This window comes from Mus pahari, chromosome 12 (assembly GCF_900095145.1).
Source record: "Mus pahari chromosome 12, PAHARI_EIJ_v1.1, whole genome shotgun sequence".
Classification (NCBI taxonomy): domain Eukaryota; kingdom Metazoa; phylum Chordata; class Mammalia; order Rodentia; family Muridae; genus Mus; species Mus pahari.
This window is the reverse complement of record NC_034601.1, coordinates 87,787,745-87,811,085: the sequence shown is the minus strand read 5'-3', so window position 1 is coordinate 87,811,085 and position 23,341 is coordinate 87,787,745. Positions and strand designations below refer to the sequence as shown.

The window sequence follows — 23,341 nt, the reverse complement described above, 5'->3', positions numbered from 1 at the left end:
ATCTGATCCTGATTTAACTTTGGTACCTGGTATCTGTCTAGAAATTTGTCCATTTCCTCCAGGTTTTCCAGTTTTTTTGAGTATAGCCTTTGGCTTCCTTGTTTCTACTTTGAGTAGTCTATGATGTAAAGTGTTACCAAGGTCATGAAAGACGGACCCAAGGAAGCATGGTCTTGAGGCAAGAAGACAGGGAACAGTTTATAGAGGGATTACATTATGAAAGAACCCTCTAAACTGTTTAGTCTCTGATTGGCCAGACTGACAGCTCTATTAGCAACACAGTCCAACAACTCAGGCATCTTGCCATGAGTCCATTCATAAATTAACATGCTATCTATAGAGCGGTGTGGATCACCCAGCAACTGCCTAAGATAAGAAGCTGTAGTTTACAGTTGTTACTAGTTAGTCATGTGGACATGCTGAGTGCTGGCACTGGAAACCACTATCCTGTGTACGGGACAGTACCAGCAGCAGCTGAGAAGAGAACAAGAGTGTCCATTATACAAAATATTGGTGAATATGCCAAGCACAAAGCCCTCTCATGGTTTTCACACTGCAGCATGCCTTAAATGTTGCCAGCCAAAAATAGTTTCACTGTTTAAAGTTGTATTGGATGAATTAGATAAATTATATTTGTTGAATGACAAGTGAGCCATGCTTTGTGTTCAGCATGCTGGGGAAATCTGAGTGGCCAAGGTACCCTTGCCAGCCTTCTATATAGCTCATCTACTCCTGGGCTGTATTCATGGATCACTGCACACTCTTTGAGGGAATGGCTTAAGAAAAAAATGCACAAGTAAAACACCAGACATTCATTATTGCCTTTTCTCTGTCATCCTTTCCTTTCTAGTTCCACCTTTCATCCAACCTTTTGAGTTCCCAAGATTCTCCATTGGGCAGCGGGTCTTCATCCCATGTGTGGTGGTCTCAGGGGACCTACCCATCACCATCACCTGGCAGAAAGATGGTCGGCCAATTCCAGCAAGCCTCGGGGTAACCATTGACAACATTGACTTCACCAGCTCCCTGAGGATCTCCAACCTCTCCCTGATGCACAATGGGAATTACACCTGCATTGCACGGAATGAAGCAGCAGCCGTGGAACACCAGAGTCAGCTGATTGTGAGAGGTGAGTGGAGAGATATCCCACATGGTGGTGTTCAATGATGTTGCATGGCTTGAAATTCTGAGAAAAGAATCAGGAACAGAAATTTGCTATTCCCCCGCTTAAAAAGAATCACAGCTATAGCAGAATGAGTTCCTCTAAACTCTGAAACAAACTTAATTTCTAATATGGCCAACATATTAGATATATTTGCTTAGAAATATGCAAGGGTCTGGTGAAATATGTCTGCTGAAAATGTAAGTTTTTAAGGAGGAAAATTTTGTTAGCCTTGATTTCTTATATTTATTTTGTATAAAGATTTTAGTCATGTATTTTATCATTTGGACTGTTGGCTGTTGAACATTTATTGGGCTGGATTGATGGCACAGCAGTTAGGAGTATGTACTGTGCTTACAGAAGACTGAGTTCTGTGACCATCATTGCTCCAGTAGCTCACAACCACAACTGTAACTCCATCTCCAGAAGATGGAGGCCTCTGGCTTCTGAGGGTACCTGTGCTCACAGACTCCCCCGTCTCTACACCCCACATAATTAAGAGTAAAATCTTTAAGAAATAACATTTATAGGTACCCTGTACCACAACTTTTCTACGGAGCTGCACCGCAGCAGTGAGTTTACAAATGTGAGACTCTTTGTTCCTCATTTCTATTTAGTGTTAAATGCATCATGGTTTGGGGAAGCTGGTTTTGTCTTTGCTTCAGACAACTAGAGTGTGGTGGTGGTGGTGGTTCAAACCACAAGTATGACATGGCACTAGTTGCCAGCCAACCTACCAAGTACAGATGGGTGGGATCTATTGATTCTCTAAGGGAGTAATATTCATGTGCTTTGGGGAGGTAACTATAAAAGAAAGGTTTATGTGAATACTGTTTTTTTCCCTTTAAAGCCCCCAAACACCAAGGTCTCTGTGCATTTTTATTTTGAGGACCATTGATAGCAGACTTCCTAGAGAAAAAGTCCTCTGTCCTTCCTCAGTCTGGAGCCATGTTCACTCTGCACCTCTCCTTTTCTGACAGAAATGAATGCATTTCTTCATACTCACCACAAAGCATAGAGAATGTTGTGCTCCTGGAAGTCGAGAGAAGCCAACTTCACACAGTTGGAAAATAAATAAAACAAAAACAATAGACAAATAAGCAAGGAACTAGATCTTTATTAAAAATGAACAGAAGATTCAAATGGCTATGAGAACTAGGAAACCTCTCCTTTTCTCCTACATTTAAAGAGATAAATGAAAATAGAAACCCCCCTTTTCTCTGCTTCCCAATTCTTCCTCCAAGCAGAACTGCCATTGTTTATGAAGGGCATAACAGTGCCTAGACTGTCTTCAATATAATCTATTTTGAAGGATCGAGGTCAGGAAATAAAAACAGTAGATAAAAAAGAGCAGACTGAATTTTTTTTTTTTTTAGTTGTTACTTGGAATTGTAAAAACAGCAACTGGCATTAATTTTGCCAAGACCAAAGTCAGCAGAAATAAAACTGACCTCACACTTTAAGTTACAGGATAGAGTATAATCTCATTAATCACGTACTTGTTCTTCAAAAATTATCATCTATTGAGTACGTTGTGCATCACCAGCAGAGTGACAGAGCTTTGAAGATGGAATGGGCTGTAAAAACCAGCTACTATGATGGGGAAATTCAGGGAGAACAAGGTGATCGGGGGCAGAATCTCAAGTGAACTGCACCACAGAGGCCCGGGACATTAAAGGTCACATGAGTGTGGTTTCTGGTCCTAAACCAGACCCATTAAATGATCATCCTCAGAAAGAGATCTATCTCCCATATCTGTGGGAAAGTATTAAAATTTTCTCCAAAATCACTGATAGGTGATTCTCAAGTTTTGACAAACTTTACAATGTCACAGGGGCCTGTAAAGAAGGCCTAGTTTTCAGACAGCAGCCCATACTGTTATCAGCCATCTTAGAGGAGGATCAGGTCTCACCCCTTCATGAAGCTCACAGGTTGACTGACACATAGTCTATTGGTCCCCTGGGTCTTGACCATGTGATTATTTTCCAAGTCTTTCTCCTTGACTACAGACTAACCAGGGTGGTGACATACACTGATTTGCCTTTAAAAAAACAAAACAAAACAAAACAAATAGTTCTTTGAGAACTCTGTACAATGTTCTCATTGTAAATGCCTTATCTACCACTTCTCAACTCCTCCAAGACCCACCCACCCCTTCCCCACCTACACAAATTTGTGCCTTTTGAAAAACATCCTCCAATTCTAATTTGTGCTGCCTATAGACTCTTGAATATGTGGCCTTCCACTAGAGAGTGGTCAGCTTACTAGGAGCCAACTCTTAAAGGAAACTGACTGTTCTCTTGGTAGCTATCAATTGATAGTAGCTCCTCAGCTATGAGTAGAACTTTATGCCCACCTCCTCTCTCCATGCTATTTCTTTGGTTCTTGCTTATGGGTCTTGTGAGTGCTGTCATGATCACCGTGAGTTAATATGTGTAGCTGGCTGGTTGCATTCAGAGGACATTGTTTCCCCATGTTCATCTACTTTCTCTGGCACTTCCTCTTCCACAATTATCCTCATCCTTGAGGGGAGGAGCTGTTATATAGATGGCCCAATCAGAGCTAAGAAGTCTTTTGTTTCCTGTTCTCTGAACCTTGATGAGTGGAGGCTCTCTATATCAATCACCATATACTGCAAATAGATCAACACAGAGACCACGAGTGATCAGGCTTCTCTGATGGGAGTTGAGAGATGCACAGGTCTGTGGATATGATCATGTCATTAGGAATCAATTTAATATTATGTCCATAGTTGACCCAATAACGATGATATGTGTGGGTTTCATCTTGTGGGGTGAGCTTTAAATCCAATCATAAAATAGTTGGCTAATCCCACAATGTTTGAGCCACGATTGTACCAGCTGATGTGTCTGCCAGTCATCATTGTAGCTCACAGGATACATAGCTAGGTACAGTGATGATTGCCTTTCTCCTCTGGTAACATTCATAGCACTTTTAGCACAGTGAATGCTAGCCACTAAAGGTGAGGCTATCAGGTCTGTATCAGATTGATATCTCCACAGTCTATGATTCAAATATTTGGTGTCCTCAGTAATAAAGACTTGCTGTCAAGTTCTGGAGGGTAACCAATAGCAAAACTATAATGTTTGTGGGTTTGTAGAAACTCATTCACCAACAACTCCAAAAGAGGTAACTTATTCTTGGTACTGTGATTGTTTGTTTATTAGCTATAGTGGGGACACAGTTGTCATGTGATAGCATAACTATATTTTAACTCTTTTTTATATGTACGTATCTATATGTGTTATATATGCATATATCAGAGGAAGCTTCAACAGTAGTTGGTTTTAATTATCATACTAGTTGTTCTGTGAAGCTATAAAGCAAAGGGATTAATACTTAAGACCCATTTCCTAGTAACACCCCTTTACCAGCCTTGTCCCCTGCCCTTTAGGCCCCACGATATCCTAAAACAGCACTCATAGCTGAGATTCCAGTGTTCAAGCACATAGCACCTAGCAACATTCTATATTCTAACCACAACACACACATTTGCGTAATATAGAGGGAGTGAGAGTTCCACAGGCCCTGTGATGAAGGGACAAGGGTGCAAACGTAAGACATTTCAGCTTCCATTGTCCACCTAGTAATGTCATAAGGTACACCCATAAAGTCTCACCAACATGACAGCATAAACATGAGCTGAAAAAGGTCAACAGTGAACAACTAAATGGATTGGGAAAGATCATGAAGCCTTAGCTATACACAAAGAACTTCAGGAATGCTGGGGTGAAATAAATAATCTTCCCCAGAGAAAGCACATAAACTGGTTGTCTGATGCCAAATGGTCGATCCTGAAGATATACATACAAATAACATTGTACAGACTGAGCAAGTTATATTTAGGAATAGATAGATAGATAGATAGATAGATAGATAGATAGATAGATAGATTAATAGAGATAGATAGTTGTTATATATAGCTGATATATAGTTGCCATGTGTGTATGTGTGTGTGTGTGTATAGTGGTTTACAAGGAGGAAAGGGAAGGGAGAAATGATATAATATTATAATCTCAAAAAAATTTAAGTGAAAAAATATTTCCTGAAAAAAAATTCTGATTAAAAGATTAAAATTGATCTAGAATATAGAACTAACCAGTTTGGGAATTTATATCATACATATTTTATGACAGGTAATTGTCCTGTCATAAAATCAACTCAACTAGTTTGTAAGTGGTGGCTGGGTCTAGAGGGAAGCTCTGCAGTTAACAACACTGGTTGCTCTTGCAGAACATGCATGTGCATTTCCCAGCACCTATGCAGAGGCTTACATCTACTGGTCAGTCCTTCTCCAGAGGCTCTGATGCCCTTCTGGCCTTGGTAGGCAGTGCATACACATAGCCCATAAATATGAATACAGTCAAAATACACATGCATATAAGTGAAAAACAAAAATCTAATGAGAAAAAAAATAGCAACCCTGCAAGAAACTAATGTCAGGGTCCCTGCTGGCTGCTTTTCCTCCCACTATTTTATCAAGGTAATGGCTAAAATGAAAGAACTACAAATGTGGAATATGCAGCTCTGTAAGCACACTCTCTTTCTCTAAGTCTTTATCCATGACAGTCTTTCTAAAAAATCTTCCAGTGATGCTTTCAGTGTCTTTGTGTCTTACTTACTGAAGAGAAAAACTATTCCTTAAAACAACCATAGATATTTGTACATCTGACACTTTATACTCGTTTCCAAATGATTATACATTTTCTAATTTTACTTCATTGCTCCCTTCTTCTACCAATCAGCAATGATGTACTTACCACACATACTTATCGGACCCTGGAATAGTCCCTGAAATAACAGAAACTCATCCAGATCAGTAAGACAGAGATAGAGACAGGTCAAGCAATATGGCAAGCATTAGACCCTCTGCTGAAGAAGGAAGGAAGGTTGCTTGCACCATGCACTGAGTTTAGTGGATATATGCACTGTGTCCTAAATGGAACAAGGGGGAGGGGGGACCCTGAAGTTTTAGCAACATGATAGGATAAGAGCAAGAAAGGCTGAGTTTGGGAAATCCTACTGGCTCTAAGGGAGGGAGATAGGAGAGAGCAGAAAGTGCTAATTGAGATATGTAAGGAAGGTCAGTTGCAGGGTTAACGGTTCACACACTCAAGGTCCTGGGTCCTAAGAAAAGTCTCAAGGTCATAGGAATTAAGTATTAGCATGAGTCATTAGAATGAACTGAGCTGGATGCCTACAGGATGAGAAGCAGAGACACCTGCTGGTGGCTGCAGGAAGGACTCAGGGTGGGGACTGTTTGCATAAGGTTCTTTGTTGCCCTTAGTGACCAGTTGTGTGCAAATCAGTGTGAGGAGGCATGATAACACTCCTCCCTGAGGGAACAGCCTGCCCACCATTGCAGTGGGGAAATTAACTGAAATTAAGACTCTCCCTGCTCACTGTTCAGATAGAAATCCACATGCAAACTGGGGCCTTAACTGTTAACTACAGGACACGAGCTAGCACTTGGTTTATGAAGGATCCAAACATTACATTGATGAAATACATCACATGAAAGTATCTAAAACCCAGCAAATTACTCTGTGCCTTCTACTTTAATCTTTCACTGGAATCAAGAAGTGCCTCTCTTACATGCTGAGGAGTCTTAGTCTGAGATGTAGCTTGGGAAATGTCAACATAGAATGGGTGGTTTAGAGGTCTTGAAATTGCCTGTCACTGAGAGGGTGGTTTGGGAGTCTTGGAGTGACAGGCTGTTAATTACAAGAGCAAAACATACCTTGATAACAGGGAGATTGGTGTTCTTGATATGACCACAGACTTCACAGAGGAGTAAGCTCCATCGCCTTGATATGTAAGCCAGTTCAGGAAGAAAAAGAAGGTGCAGATGTGATGCTAGAACTTTCTGAAGGCTGACTAGGCCCATATTGCTGCATGTTCACCATCTGGGTGAGCTTGGAAACATGGCTTACTTCTCTGAGGCTTGGCTTTCTCATCTGCATAGCTGGCATAGTGGGGTTTACCCTATGACTTCAGGGATTGTAAGGAATATTAACTTAAGACTCTTCCTGCTCACTGTCAGAGAGAAATCCTGTCACTGTTCAGAGATAAATCCACATTGTGAACTGAGGCCTTAGTCATTAGCTACAGAACTCAAGCTGGCACTTGGTTTATGCAGGATCCAAACATCAAATTGGTGAAATTCATCACATGAAAATGCCAAGAGTTTTGGCAGGAGCATATGGTTACTGGAAGAGGCCCTAGCTCCCCTAAGAGCAGTGAATGTCCTGAATGTGATCAAAATGACACCTAAATCCCTGCACCTGAATTCTTTTATCACAGGGTGCAGAACCTGATATGGGAGACAGGCAATTAGACAAGCAATACTAGCAGTTGTAACAAAGGCTTGGGGAGTGGGGTTTGGAGAGGATTCAGAGAAGTCTAAGTCCCCACTAAAGCATCAGGGAAGCTGCCTGGTGATGAGCTGTCAGAGGAGGCTGAAGAAATGGCAAACAGGAATGCATCAAACAAAGGCACCGAGGGCAGTGTGAAGACTCAGGGAAGACCATCCTGAGAACTAGTGAATGGGAATAGCTTTGGAATGGCTTCAAAAAAGCCTGTAAGTACAGGGGCGGGGTTCGAGGGAGGTTGCTAAGAGCCTACAAATCAGTGTAGGATCCTGGGCAGGGCCAAGGGCCTGTGAGAGCATGTGATGGTTTCTCAAGCAACCTTTACATTACCGGGTGGAGAAGAGATTTTCAAATGGGGCACTGGTAACAGAAATGACGCCAGACATAAATGACAAATGGAGATCATTTGAGATAAGAAACAATATTATCCTCAACCTACATAGCTTTATTTCTCTTGAGAGCAGAGTACAATCAGAACTGGCTGCAAATCGCTTAGTTGGGATGTAAATCCTATATTCCAGAGAAAGAGGAAAGATTAAGATCAAAGAAAGCAGGAAGCAGTGAAAGTTGTTCTAATACATGAGCTGCCATCGTGCTCAGCCACAGCTCCTTCGTACCTGGTGCTTTCTAAAGAGTCATTCAGAACAATGATTATTAAAGGATGACATCTGGTCTGGCAGCCTCAGGAAAATCTGGGCACTCATAAGAAAGGCAAAGCCCAAGACTCCACCTCAAACCCAGGAGGTTCCCATCTTCCATGTGATGGGATGTGTTAAGATGTGACTTAGATATATGCTCAGTAATATATATTTTCTTCAATATTGTCTGAAGTAGCATTATATATAAATAGTGGATAAAGCTGAGCCATTAAATATTCTCTTTGCCATAAAAATTCAGAAGCCTGCTCATTTGTGTCTTGGAATTTTATGAAAGCATGTACCAATATGGGAATAGAAGAAGGGATTCTATTATAAGAAAGAAAAGCCTACTTGGGGAACATACTTGCCAGTATCTGAAAAAAATCTTGAGTAATAATTTAGGAGGATTATTCTACCAATCAAGGGACCATTTCCATCTGTAACTATATTATTCTTACCAAACATCTTTGATTAGTTTTTTAGCATAATTTTTTATCTTAGAGCCAAATTGAGTAGAGGACTATGGATGAGTGATAACTGAGAACATGTAGCTGGGTGTCTCATCCAGTAAAGAAGCAGCTCTTCCTCTTGGCAGAATTAGCTGCATATTTGCCTCTCTTATGCCATGGACTGTGAGTCTAGTATGATGTTTAAAATTTTGGATCTACCCTGATGGTTGTTGACCATCTTCAGTAGAAAATTTGGGATGGCATGGTAGTACATATGGTGGAACTCCTTTCCATCCTTCAATTTGGGAGACAGAAGTAGGAGGGTCAAAAGTTTGGGGCCAACTTGGGCTATATAGTAAGACATTATCTCAAAAAAGCTAACAACAGAAGCTAGAGAGATAGCTGAGCAGCTAAGAACACTGGTTACTATTCCAAGAGACCCAGGTTCAATTCCCAGCACCCACATGACAGCTCAAAATCATCTGTAGTTCCAATTCCAGGGATCCCATGTCCTCTTCTGACCTCCTTGGTCAGTGCATGCATGGCATCCAAGCAAAATGCTCACATATATAAAATTTTTAAAAAGTAGTGTTTTTACAAAGGGAAGGGGAAAAGAAAGAAGGAGGAGAGAAAATACAGAGGAAGGAGGGTGGAATGAAAGATGGCAGAGGAATGGTAAGAAGAAGGGATGGAAGAAAAATCTCTTATTTCCCAAGAAATGTCTCCTGGCCTTAAGGCATTCAACTTTTATTAATTTATTCCAAGATTGAGTATCAAATGCCCACATATCTATGAAAGGGCAATATCCCTACTAAAAAAATTTCCACTAAAACCAATTTGTAGAAGACCCACCAGCACCTAAACTGCTTCTTCCATTGACCCTGAGCTGCAAACATGGCTATTGTCTTTGTATTTGTGTGACGCATTCTTCTTACTTGAAGGTTTACAGAGACCATTATTTTATAAGATCACAACTTTAATCAGTGGCCCTCTCTGAATGACAACATCTCTCTTTTCAGTTCCCCCTAAGTTCGTGGTACAGCCCCGGGACCAGGACGGGATCTATGGCAAAGCAGTGATTCTCAATTGCTCTGCAGAGGGTTATCCTGTGCCTACAATTGTGTGGAAATTCTCGAAAGGTATGGAGTTGCTTGAACTGTCTGTTGTGTGCTGAACATGCAGTGTGTTGTCAACAATTTTGTCCTTTTGGAGATATTTAAAGGTGAATATGTTATCCTCCCTCACCCTAAGCCATTTTGTAAACATCCCAGTAGATAACACAGGACTTATAATTAAAATCATGAAAGTGCCCCTAACTTGTCCATAGGAAGATTGATTTCAACCCCTGGAGAAATATTACCTTCCTGTCTATATTGTGACTATGGTTGTGTTGGGCTCCTGCCAACACAAATACAAGGAGTGAGGCACCAGTGTTAGAATTATTCACTGATGGAAATTGTTCCTTAGTGCCTGGCACTTTGTGCTTTTCAGGGACTAGAGTTAAAATAATTGATCCTTTCAGATTTATCTGGATAATGTATAATGCTACATATGATCACCCAAGGGTGCTGCTTTCAATGGCAGTCCTGAGATGGTGGCTAGGGTCCCTGCTTCCACAACTAACATGCCATGCCTCCTCCTCAAAAGAGTGACAGCTCATCCCATGTGTAGATTACATAGTGAGCATTTGTTAAATTACAATGTATGACTTGGAAGCCAATAGAAATGCCATCTCCTGAGGGAGATGAACCAGTCTGTTGACCAATCACGCTCTTCCCCCAATGGTAAAGATGTGTCAATCATGGTTAATTGCCATGTGTCTTGTTTGTTTCCTTGCTCACTTAAGCACAATTTGCATTCTAGGTTTTCCTCTTTACAATAAAAATATTTTCTTCCTATGAACTCAACCACAATAGAAGGCAAAGCAAGTGGTGAACCTGCCACCATCTTCCTGGTGTAGATTAGCTGGGATATCAAAGGGGCTTTAGACAGTGACTGGGAGAGCAAGAAAACGAATTTCAAAAAAACAAAACAAAACAATAAACCTTCCCTGTTGTCGATCTTCTTCCCCCTGTGGGAATCACCTTGTTGAAAGATAAAAACTGCTACTTCAAATCTCTTCCCCTGAGCCTTGTTTGAAGCCCTATCTAGAGTCCCATGTTGTGTTATTATATTAAAATGGAAAAACAGAACACATTTAGTTTAGCTCCTATCCTCAGCATATTTGACAGCATGAACATTTTCTGTGACATTTACCATCAAAATTATTTTAATGTTGCTGCTCAACACGTTCTCTGCTTCACCCTAATGCTATCTCCAGGCTTTTGCCCTTGTGAACACCCCTGCAACAGAGCACTATTCATCCAGTTCATTGAGCATATGAGTAATTATTTTGTACAGGTAACTTCCTAACACTGAGCCAGCATGACTGCATGCAAGACTTTTAGTCTGTTTTACCCAAGGGGACTTTGCCCCAAAGGGTATGTCTCCTTCTCTCTTCCGTAGATAAGATCTTCTTCCCTGTGTTATCATGCTCTTGAGAGTAAAAAATTAAAACTTGCGTATTCAGATTACTAATACTGTTTTAAATATTTCACTCCTTGTTACCTGACATTTCTGCTCCCCGTTTGGGGATTTTCCAAGATTTGATGTTCCTTTATCTATCTATGCGTCTCATCTGTTTGTGAACACACTCTGTATAGCCCCATATTTGTTAAAGATGGTACCTACATTTTATCTTTTCCTGTCACTAATACTCACATTAAATCATAGTAGCTTCTTCAACTATGAATTTTATATGGAAATTCAGATTATTGATGGGAAAAATAGAAACCATGAAAACAAGTCTTTAAAGTTTGAAATACCTCACAAATAACAAGATGGAAAAAAAAGTTGCTGTTACTTTTAGTCTGTGCTGTCTGACCAGTTCCCAGGAGTAGATGTGCAGGTATGGTTTCTAACATCTGATCACCTCTGGCTTGTAATCATGATTTTCCTGTTAACAGTATGTTATAGATCCCATTTTATGGCATCAAATAATGATGTTTTACATGCCTTTTGACATATGTCTATGTAGAGTTTATATTAACACATCAGCAGAGATGGTTAATTACTGCCATCGTTCAGATAAAGTTTACAGACTAGATGTGGAGGTGCAAACCTTTAATCCCAGCACTTGGGAGGCAGAGGAGGGCAAGTCTCTGAGTTCAAGGCTAGCCTGATCTACAGAATGAGCTTCAAGGCTAGCCTGGTCTACAGAGTGAGTTTCAGAACAGTCAGAGCTACATGGATAAACTCTGTCTTAAAGAATGAAGAGAGAGAGAGAGAAGAAAAATGTTTACAATAAAGGTTACTCTTCTCCGCATATAGAGATCCCAGCACTAGATTCCCATTTTCCTTTTGACTGATGGGTGACATCACACATGTAGCATACAATATGTGTTCTTTGTATTTGCAGGCATTGTCAAAGTCATATTAGAGGAACTGGCATACTGCCCATTCTTTCCTTGTAATGAGAACATTCAAAAGTCCTTTCTCCTAGTTGCTCTGAAATACACAGTAGTTTGTTGCTATGGAGTCTCCCTGCAGTGAAACTGAAAGCCAAATGTACTTCTCCTTTCCAATCATATTTGCAGTCCATTGTCCAGCCTTGCCCTAGCCTCCTTCAGAGCCTCTGATGCCCACCACTCTATGTTACTCTTCTACTAAATCAGCTGTTTTATATTATCATCAACCAGATGAAGTCCTATGAAACTCTCCTGGTCTGTCTGTGCTCACTCGACATGATATCCTCATGTCATATCTATGTCATCACAAATGGCAAGCTCTCCCTGCTCACCCACTTAAGTTACCAGAGGCCCCAACCCCAAACCCTTAGGAGAGGTCTGCCATTTTCCCTAACCCTCTCTACTGCTCAAGAGAGGACTCCCAGGCCAGGAGCAACTGCCACATTCTCATGGAGGAAGGTTCTCTGACCTGGGTCTGCTCCCTTAAAGATCTTTCCAGAACTGCATCATGAATCAGCCATACTAGCATCCCCTTGGCCCCCTGACCAGCCCACCCCCATCACAAAGGAATCAGCAAGCTTTGTTGTGCTTAGGAATGCTACCCTGCCATAGCATGGTATCTTACCAGGTTCCTGGCATCTCTGGCACTCCACTGTATTTTGCTTTTCTTCCGCTCTTTATTCTTAGAAAATGTCATGCTGTGTTCCATTACATCGATCGTTGTAGATGTGTTTATTTTTCCCCTGGGATTATTTTCTGTAAGTAGAATTACAGACTCAAAGAGTAAACAATTTTTATAGCTTTTAGACACATTGACGGTTTGCCAGCTTTTTATTCATTTGCACAGAATTCCTTAGTGTGAAGTCCCCGCTTCCTAGAGCCCAAAATGATGCTGCATTTTATACCTGATTCTTATTGGGTTTCAATCTAATAGAAGAATTTTTTGCATTATTATTTTAGTGAAGCAATAAAGATGATACATTACAAATTATGTTGATAATGAAATATGTTTCAAAGAGTCATGATAGCGAGTAGGGGGGTGGGAGGCAAAAATCCAGTGCCCTGAAATATGTCTGAGAACAGGGCTGGAGGGATGGCTTCCTTTAGCTGGCAGACTGCAGGTGCCAGGGAGGGAGAGGAGGGAGCTGGAGCTCTGTACAGGTCTTTGCCATGAGCACTGAAAGGAAGAGAGATGTCATTTACTAAGACGGACCATCCAAGGAGCAGATCTCAGGCTGGGAAGGATGGAGTTTCTCTGCAGTACAAGCCATGAGTTTCCATAATAAGCAGTAATGGCTGAGGTCCTAAGTGCCCTCCCTTCCTGTCTTTCTTCCCTTGTCCCTTCCCATGCACCTCCCATCTCCTTCTCCTAGCCATCTCTTCTTCCTTTCTCTGTTCTCATCCTTTATCACTCTTTCTCTCCTCTCCTCCCTCCTTCTCTGTCTCTCTCTGTATGTCTCTGTGTCTATGTATATATGTGTATGTTGACGCCTTCTCTTCTCTCCCTGTCTGTCTCCCTGTCTGTCTCCCTCTCTGTCTATCTATGTCTGTCTGTCTCCTTCTCTGTCTGTCTCTTACTTTCTCCTCTGTCTGTCTATCTCTGTCTTTCTGCCTCTCTGCCCTCTCTGACTCTCTTTACCTCTATGTACATATGTATGAATATATATATATATATATATGCATTATATATAATTTCTGTGAGAATTATATATATAACTCTCTGTGTGTCTTTGTCTCTGTGTGTCTTTCTCTCCTTCTCTCCCTTCTCTCCCTTCTCTCCCTTTCTGTCTGTCTGACTTTCCCTCCATCTGTCTGTCTGTCTTTCTCTCTATCTCTCTCTGTCTCTCTTGTCTCTCTCTGTCTCTGTCTGTCTCTGTCTCTCTCTCTCTGTCTCTCTGTCTCTCTCTCTCCCCATCTGTATGTCTCTGTCTCTGCTCCTCCACCTCTTCTCTCCCTTTTCTTCCTTTCTAACAAGTACATTCCCCTCATCAACGTCCCCTCTTCTTCATCTTACCCCCTAGCACAGGCCCAGCTTCAGTTCTCCACAGCCGCAAGCTCTTTCTTCTGCATCTTTACCCACAAAGCACCATTTGCCTGTTAGGAAGTTGGGGGCTCATACCCTTTCATGGAAGAGGCTGTGGCTGCCTTGTTTGCCTTTAGGAGAGACTAAGGCTATTTCTAGCAGGCACTGAAGAGTCAGTGAAGTCAGTATGTTTATAGTGTGTTCCCTGGTGCTGCTCATATGGACTCACATTCTTATAGGTGCAGTGTGCCTATTTGATATCATTTTTTATTCCTAGATTTCTTAGTGAATTTTTTGATATATATATATATATATATATATATATATATATATATATATATATATTCTATTCATGCTCTTCAGCCCTCTTCTTCACACTTTCCAGTTCCACTGGTGACCTCATCCTCTGTCACCAGTAGCTGTCATTTCTCTCTCTGATATATTGTTCATGTGTTCTCATTTTAATTTGTTGGATATTTTCCAATTTCCATTCTTTCTCTCTAACAAAACCTCTGTTCTTTGTGAACTCTTCAACTTGTCTTTCACCTTATCATTTTGCTCTCTGCTTTCTTCCTACAGCTTTAATGGCCAACAATTCACTCTTTATAGACTAATGACTACTAGTACATATCTAAGTCACATTTTTTTTTCTTATGAGACTCTCTCAATTGAATGATTTTTTAAAAATTCTTTCTTCCTTTTTTACTATAGCACCTTTCTTAGACCTTGGAATCCTTAGAAATACTAGAAGAAAGTCCATGTGACTAGAAAGAAATTGCTTGACACAAGCATATGGTCCTTCATGACTCTAAAGCTCAACCTGGCCTGTGCACACTACCCCTTGAGGTAGATTTGCCTCATACCGTTTGACCCCACCTTGTTGTTCCTGTCTCACTGACTGCAACTCTGCTCAATATACATGAACGGTCACACTGTTGCCATTTTTTAATTGACAATACACATGGATGGTCACCCTGTTGCCATTATATCACTGACAATACACATGGACAGTCACAATGTTGCCATTTTATTATCTCATGATAGCTGTTTATCTCCAAACTGACCTTTCAGTTTCCACCATTCTTTTTCCATCTGCTTCCATGCAACTCCCAGGAAGTGGAAAGGAACACTGATCTATGCCCCTTCTCTCCAATCCGAAACCCTTCTGCTTATATGTAAAGTGTCATTAGCTTTGAATTTTATTTTTGAAAAGGGAGTGATGCAGGGGTCTAAGAGAATAGACAAACAACATCAGTAATAATATCTAGCTTAGGCCAAGCGGTGGTGGCACACACCTTTAATCCTTGAACTTGGGAGGCAAAGGCAGGCAGATTTCTGAGTTCAAGGCCAGCCTGGTCTACAGAGTGAGTTCCAGGAGAACCAGGGCTACACAGAGAAACCCTGTCTCGATATGCTGATATGTATGTGTGTGTGTATATATATATATATATATATATATATATATATATATATATATATATTAGATAGATAGATAGATAGATAGATAGATAGATAGATAGATAGATAGATAGATCAGCAGACAGTACTGATATAAACCATGTAGTCTGTGTGGGCAGGTCTGTTTCCTCTGATGCAAAACAGAATAAAGAGATCAATGCAATGCTGATGCTTAAAGCCAAGTACAGCATGGAATTAACCACAAGTCCAAGGCTACCCAGTGTGTTCTAGGAGAGCCTAGGTGTCAAAAGGAAACTCTGTCTCCAGGAGTTGGGGTGGAAAATGGCGATCTATTGAGAAAAATCATAGAAAGCATTTGTTCCAGTGTCTGATGGCAGTTACTCAGCACGTACCACCTGTCATTATGATCGTGGCCAAAGTTCATCTTTACTCTGTGGTTATCCAGATGCATAACATCACTCATGAGTAAGCAAGTTCTTCTCTCTAGCTTAAATCAGTATGTAACCTGTGTTACAGCAAGTGAACACAAGACTCTGTGCTAGTCCTTTCTCTGTTAAACTGAGCCACTCATTCTTGCCCAGGCAGCACCGCTGTCAGAGTTGACACCCTAATGATGTCTCTGCCCCACCTCATTCATTTTCAAATACACATCCATTGTCTCACCTGACCTCTTTTACTTGGTTTTTGTTTTCCATCTACACAAATGATTTAATCAAAGAAATAACATTTCTGAACATTGATTCTGGAAAACTTGGATGTTTCCAGGTTGGCTCATAGACCAGTGAGTCCTTAGAGCAGACAGACTTTATATGGTGCTATAGATGGCATCTCTATTTAGGCACTGGCAATTGGACCCCTGCCCCATTGTTTTTGAGGGTGTGTGTGCAACAGCTACTGCCTACAGTTTTATCTCTTTCTGTTTTTCTGAGTAAAAGGTCTTGCCACCAATGGCCCCTTGACGCTGACATTCTGTAGTGCTCCCATCTCCCTCCTCTTGATAAAGGAGATCACCACAGCCTTCTTTTAGGCTCCCATGTCTTTTCTCCTCAGCACACACACAATGTTCAAATTGTGATGGTGCCATGGTCTAGATGTGAACTGTCCTGGACACTTGGTCCTCAGGTGGTGGTGCTCTTTGGGGAGGATGTAAGAATGAGGGAAGGGAGCCTTGCTGGAAGGAGTCTATCACTGGAAATAAGTTTTGGGGGCTCATAACCTGATTTTCCCTTTCTGCTCTCTTTCTACTTCCTGGGTATTGATAAAGCAAACCAGCAAGCTTCCTGCTTCTACTTCTATGCCATCCTTCCCTAGTTTGTACCTTCCTAACAAGGGTGGGATCTTGCCTTGTGAAACTGTGACCCTTTGTCCTTTGAGCATTTTTTGTTGGGGACCCTCCCTTTCCTGTCTGTTTCTCTAGAGCTAGACTTCCTTCTCACCCCTCCCCTTGTCCTTCCAGCTCTTACAGTCATTCACCTGAGGTCTTAGTCTCTCCAACCCTAGCTCTCCCTGGATGGATATAGAGTCCATCCCTATTTGGTGCTCAAAGTTATAATTTTCTGTGTTGTCTATCCACCCTAGACAAATTGTTGAGGGTTACATACACATTTCTACACTCATGAAGTATGGCCCACCTGAGGCCTGACCACACTTTACATCATCAGAAACCCATTGCCCTCTTCATGTCAACCCACCACCAAGATGCCTCAAGAATCTAAACAAGAGAAAGTTACATCTCTCTAAAACTCCAGAAGAAAACTAACTTGAAAACCCAGTGTGAATCCTAACATATAGCAAAGGCCACCATATTTGCTTGACAAGCAGAGGAACCATGGGCCTCACTAAACAATGAGTTCTTACAAAGAGATGTAAGCATAACACATAAGGGGGTGCTTGGCGTAGTTACCTCCTCCCATTGATAATAGAAAAGAGAAAGAGGAATTTGGCATACACGAAGGTCGTCTTCTTCCCGTCATGGGTGGAGACTTGGTGCCACAGAACAGCAGTTGCCTAGCCTAGTGAGGCTCCCAGCTCAGTCAGCCCGTCTCCAGACTTCACTTCCTTTCTGTTTCCTATTCCTTCAGATTTTCCTCTTCATTGTTCTTTCTCCGGGAAGTCTCTAGCAGTCTTCTTGTGGGTAGAAGCAGCCATACCAAATACAAATATTTGGAGAGTCTTTCATTGCAGTGTTGCCATAGTTATGGTTTCTATTGCCTATGACTGTAATGAGATACCATGACCACAGCAACTTGAGGAGGGAAGGGTTTCTTTGGCTGACACTTCCACATTGCTGCTCACCATCAAAGGAAGTCAGAACAGGAAGTCAAACAGGGCAGGAGCCTGGAGGCAGGAGCCTGAAGGCAGGATCCGATGCAGAGGCCGTGGAATGGTGCTGCTTACTGGCTTGCTCAGCCTGCTTTCTTACGAAACCCCAGACCACCAGCCTAGGGGTAGCACCATCCACAAAGGACTGGGTCATCTCCTATCAATCACTAACTGTGAAAATGACCTATAGGCTTGGCTTCTGCCCAGTCATATGGAGGAATCTTCTTAAATGGTGTTTCTTCCTCTCAGGTTATTTTACCTGGTGTCAAGTTGACATGAAGCTATCCAGTACAGTTGTGGTGCAGATCTGGGCCATTGGACCCACATGCATGGCTCCTCAGAGTTCCACTGTAAAACATAGGTGGCACCTACTGTATATCTAGCCACTTCCACTTCCTGCAGGGTCACAGGCCACTTCGGCAAGTGCTGAATATGATTACCTCACAGGTAAATTTTGTGGTAGTTGAGTACAGAGCACAGTGTTGAGTCTCAGGGTTAAAGGAACAATTACTTCCTATTAGAGTCAAAATTACAACCATGTGCCAAACTTAAACCCAACCTACAAACCCAGAGGAAACACAGAGAAGGCTCCAGGGAAGTATCATGATGTCCAGTACATAGGTTTCTTCACAGAAAATAAATAAAATTAAGGGGCGGGGGGTGATTGCATTGGATAATGAGCATAACTTCACATTGGAAAAGAAAACTGCCTGGATGCTGTTGCACTTAGTAGGTGGTGCAGTGCTAGGGGGAAATTAACCATGGGAATTGGGAGCATGGCACCTGGGGAGAGACAGAGAGAAAGAAAGCTGTCCTATAGTTGCTGACAAGGGTAGGTGTCTTGAGAAGCTGCTCAGATCCATGTCTGCAGCCATGGTTTACAGGCAGTTCTCAAGGGTACTAATAATCCTGTGTCCAGAGTCTGCCATACCCCAGTGCACACCCTGTGGAGTAAATGGTGGCTTCTCCTTCCTTGCTCCTCCCAAGTCATTTTCAATGCCCCTCACTCACAAGACAGAAACAAACCAAGGTCCTGGTTTGCTTCCTGTTGTGATAAACTTCATGACCCAAATCAACCTGGGGAGAAAGGACTGATTTCATCTTAAACTTCCATGTTATACAGTCCATCACAGAGGGACACTCGGGGCCTAGCGGCTCCTCTAAAGGAAAGTAAACTTCTCTTTGAAGTAAGAACCACTCGTTCTTCAAGAAAACGCCCCTCTCCAGGAGGATAAAAGGGACACGCTCTGGTCCTTGGGGAGGAGAAAGAATAACTGCTTGCAGCCTGCCATTGAGAACAGTCAAGGGGACAGACTGGGCTATGCTACAGCGCGCCTCATCCATCCCTCCACCTTGATAGCTAGCTATGAACATGCTCTTTGAACAATCTATTCTAGGTATAAACTGTAGGTATTTACATGCACATTTTTGCAAGCTCATTGTCTTTGTCACAGTCTTAGATGTAAATATTTTCTGAATAAAGATGTAAAGAGAAACAGCCATTTGTCTGCAAGGCCCATGGGCTTGGTCAGAGGCCACTGGGATCTGGATCTTTCCAGCTCTCAGCCAAGTGCATTCTCTATGGTCAGCAAAGGTTCAGAAGGAGATGAAACAGGTACCTCATTTGCCATCCGCTTCCGGTGTCATTCTCCTATGTGTGATTCCCACAACCTTGGCACCTGGGCATGCAGTGAGGCATAGCTTCCCAGCAAATAGGGAAGGTCTTCTGTGTGTTACCATCACTGGTAATCCAGTCTGTGACTTATAAAATGCGTTAACATTTCATTTCTTGTGCTGAAGTTTAGAACTGTCCCCGCCCGACCTCAGCAAGCCACAGAATGTTGGCCACTCTCTGTTACCAGCTGCTGCTGCCCAACCTGCTTACCCTAGGCTAAGATAGTTGCTGATCGGCAGACTGCATGCACTGGCTTAAACTTTGCCCTTTGGAGTAACGATTGCTCTGAGGGAGAGGGCTGAGGATTCAATGAAACCCACGTCTATCACATCTGATGAATGTCAGCCTTCGTCTGTGGTCCTCTTGGTGAATACACTGGCTGACAGCAAGCTCTTGCTCCTCATAGCAGGCCCGATCGGAGCTGTGCATGCTATGCCCCTTCAACGTGGGCTCTTTTTTTTTCCCAATGAAGAAAGGATTTAATGTTATTCAAATCCATTTTCATTAGACTTTTAAATAATGCACAGGCTCACATCCATCCAGATAGGAATTAAAAGATCATTCTTTGCCACCATTCAATTGAGAGAACACGGCAGTGCTGTAAATTTTACTTTTTAATTCTTCTTTATAAATGTCTCTACTACTTAAACTGTTTTTCTAGTGAAAATTCTTTGAGGACAGTAAAAAGTATGCATTGTGGGTATGAACAATCTTCTGCCTTTCTCCAAGCCAACAAGAATTTCAGTAGATTTTCAGAACTTTTAAAACCAAGTCTTACATAGTTTATAAATTCTTTGAGATGTCTTAATTTTTAGTCTGGTGTGTGTATTTGTGTGGTTTTGGTATAAGTGTATATGTGTGTATGTATGTGTATGTATGTGAATGTGTTTGTACATGTGTGTCTGTGTATGTTTGAGTATGTGTGTATATGTGTGTCTGTGTGTGTGTCTATGCATGTATGCGAATGTTTGTGTGTATATATGTCTGTGTCTATGTATGTGTCTGTGTATATGTGAATGTGTTTGTATGTATATGTGTACATATGTGTCTATGTATATATGTGAATGTGTGTATGTGAATATATGTGTATGTGTATATATGTGTGTCTGTGTGCATGTGAATATTTGTGTGTATATGTGTACATAAGCGTCTGTGTATGTGTGTATGTGTGTGAATGTGTTTATGTGTACATATATGTCTATGTGTGTGTGTATGTATGCATGTGTGTATATGTATATGTGTGTCTATATGTGTCTCTGTGTGTGTCTGTGTACATGTGTGTATGTATTTGTATATATGTAAATGTATGTGTGTATATGTATGTATATATGTGTATATGTGCATATGTGTGTGTCTGTATATGTGTGTATGTATGTGTATATATGTAAATGTATGTGTGTATATGTATGTGTGTATGTGTGTGTATGTGTACATCTGTGTGTATGTCTGTGTGTGTTTATGTGTGAGTGTATGTGTGTAAGTACCCTTGGGAAACTCACACAGAACCACCTGTATCTGCCTCCCAAGTACTGGGATAAAGGCATGTGCTGATTATTCTCTTGTTTTTAAGTTTCAGTAAAATCCTTTATCCTTTTAGAAAGGAATACATTCTCTATAAGTTATCTTATAACTTATAAAACCAATACTTTACAATGCAATCTACTTTCACAGGAGAAAAGTTTTGTTTCCAGCATGAAAGAGAAACAATATTCACCATCAAACCCTTATTAAAAATAACAGGAATCAAGAACAAATTTTGTTAAATAAGAATGTAATGGTTTTTTTAAACCTGAAGTACTTTGGAATGCTAAGAAGACAAAAGTATAGCAGAAAATGAGCAAAAGGCATGAAGGGATTGTTTGCAAACAGTAAGTAAATAGCTGAATAATTTACAAAAGCCTGCTCAAATCACCTATGAGCAGAAATTAACAAGATGCCTTTTAAAACAAGATAGTGTTATTCTAACAAAGATCGAGAGCTTTAATAGTGTACTCGTGTTAAAGTAAAACTGAAGTCAGCACTCACAGTAGTAAAAGCAGATCATTATTTCATCAGCAATTTAATGATGTATACTCACACCCCTTTTGATTCAGAATGTCACCCAGCATGTTAGTCATAAAGATTCTTCCACATCTTCTATACTGATGGGTGAACTCAATTTGTTCATAGCACTGGCCCTAAAACAAGGTCAAATAATCACCAGATGACTAAATATCAACAAATATCAATTAAAATATCAATACAACAACATTGTATGCCTACTGTGTGCTGAGCTACATTTCAGGAGTATTAGCCATTACTTCACCCGTAAAGGAAGTTTTTTCACAATCTCTCTCTAAGTAAGTGGTTGTAATTCCTACAAGGTTCCTCATCTCCCCACAGGTGTGGGTCAGGAATACAGGCATAGATGACTTCCCTGGATTAGGCATCTAACAGCACCATTGAGTATCATCTGGGGTCACAGTTATACCAAGGGCTTTCATGGTCCCTCATGTCTTGATTGGCAAGATATAGTTTGTCACAGACTATTGGTTATAGTTACCCCTCTGTGCCTTCCTACCAGAGTCTTGACATGAGACAGCTCATGCCACGACAGGCTTGCCACATGTCAGTTCCCATCTAGGAAAAGAGACGTGGGAGGGAAGAGAGACAAGGGGAGTGGGCTAGAAGTTAGCATCACTGCACCTATAGCTATTTTCCAGGCATTAGCCACTGCGCAGCTTCTCTGTAACTGAACCATAAATCTGTTTTTGTATGTCTGGAAATTTTGAAGGGTGTCATCTCTCCAGATTAGGATTAGAATCTCTCACAGAAAAGGGGGATACTCCATTCATTTTTAACTGAATTACTATGAAGCACCATTCAGAGTTCTTGTGTTTAAAATCAGTGTAGGTAAATTAGCAGATAGCTTTCATTAATTAGTGAAATGTGATAATTTCTTAAGGAAATTTGTCTATCTAATTGAAGTTGCTAAACTTAGTGACATTAAGTTATTCATTACTTTCAGGCCTTTTAAAAATGTAATCGCAGCTTCTTTTATAATCACTTATGGTTTCTGCTTTTTCTCTTGTCTTTTTGATGAATTCTACTGTCCTTTCCAAAGACCAACTTTTGGCTCTGTTGATGTTCTCTGGTGTTTTTCTGTTTCTTCTCGTTGATCATAGCTTTCTTCCTCATGATTTCTTTCCTTCTCATTTGTGTGTGTGGGTGGGGTGGGGTGGGGGGGTGGGTGTGTGTTTGCGTCTCGTGTAGAATCTTCTTAAGCAAAATGCTTGATTTCTGTTATTTTTCCTTTCTGGTATCAGTACAGCATTTAATGCTATACATGACCATAGAGGTGTTGCTTTAAGCCATCTTAATATAATTTTTACTATATCCAACTTAAAATTCTCTCTAGCATTTCTAATAGTTTCATCTTTGACTCATGAACTGTTAAGAGATGCATTGTTAAGGGTAGGTACCAGGGACCGTGAAGATGAGTGGGACTGGAGTGCATAATGTGAAAGTCACAAAGAGCCAATAAAAAGTTAACAAAAGAAACAAAGAAAAGAAAGAAATGCAGTGTTCTGGGTGGTGGTCATCCACACCTGTAATCTGAACATTTGGGAGGCAGAGGCAGGTCAGTCTCTGAGTTTGAGACCAGCCTGGTCTGTAGAGTGAATTATTGGACAATGAAAGCTACACAGACAAACCCTGTCTTGAAAAAGCAGAAAGGAAGGAAGGAAGGAAGGAAGGAAGGAAGGAAGGAAGGAAGG

At 41.1% G+C, this 23,341-nt stretch overlaps 1 protein-coding gene across 3 annotated transcripts in view; it reads left to right on the top strand.

Moving 5' to 3' along the window:
- Dscam (DS cell adhesion molecule) overlaps nucleotides 1-23,341 on the top strand; it is a 566,911-nt gene that overhangs the window by 356,123 nt on the left and 187,447 nt on the right. For all 3 annotated transcript variants that reach the window (XM_021209063.2, XM_029544386.1, XM_029544387.1), the window contains exons 9-10: nucleotides 851-1,129; nucleotides 9,661-9,780. In XM_021209063.2, the coding sequence (XP_021064722.1) occupies nucleotides 851-1,129; nucleotides 9,661-9,780 (399 nt within the window). The remainder of the gene's footprint in view (nucleotides 1-850; nucleotides 1,130-9,660; nucleotides 9,781-23,341) is intronic.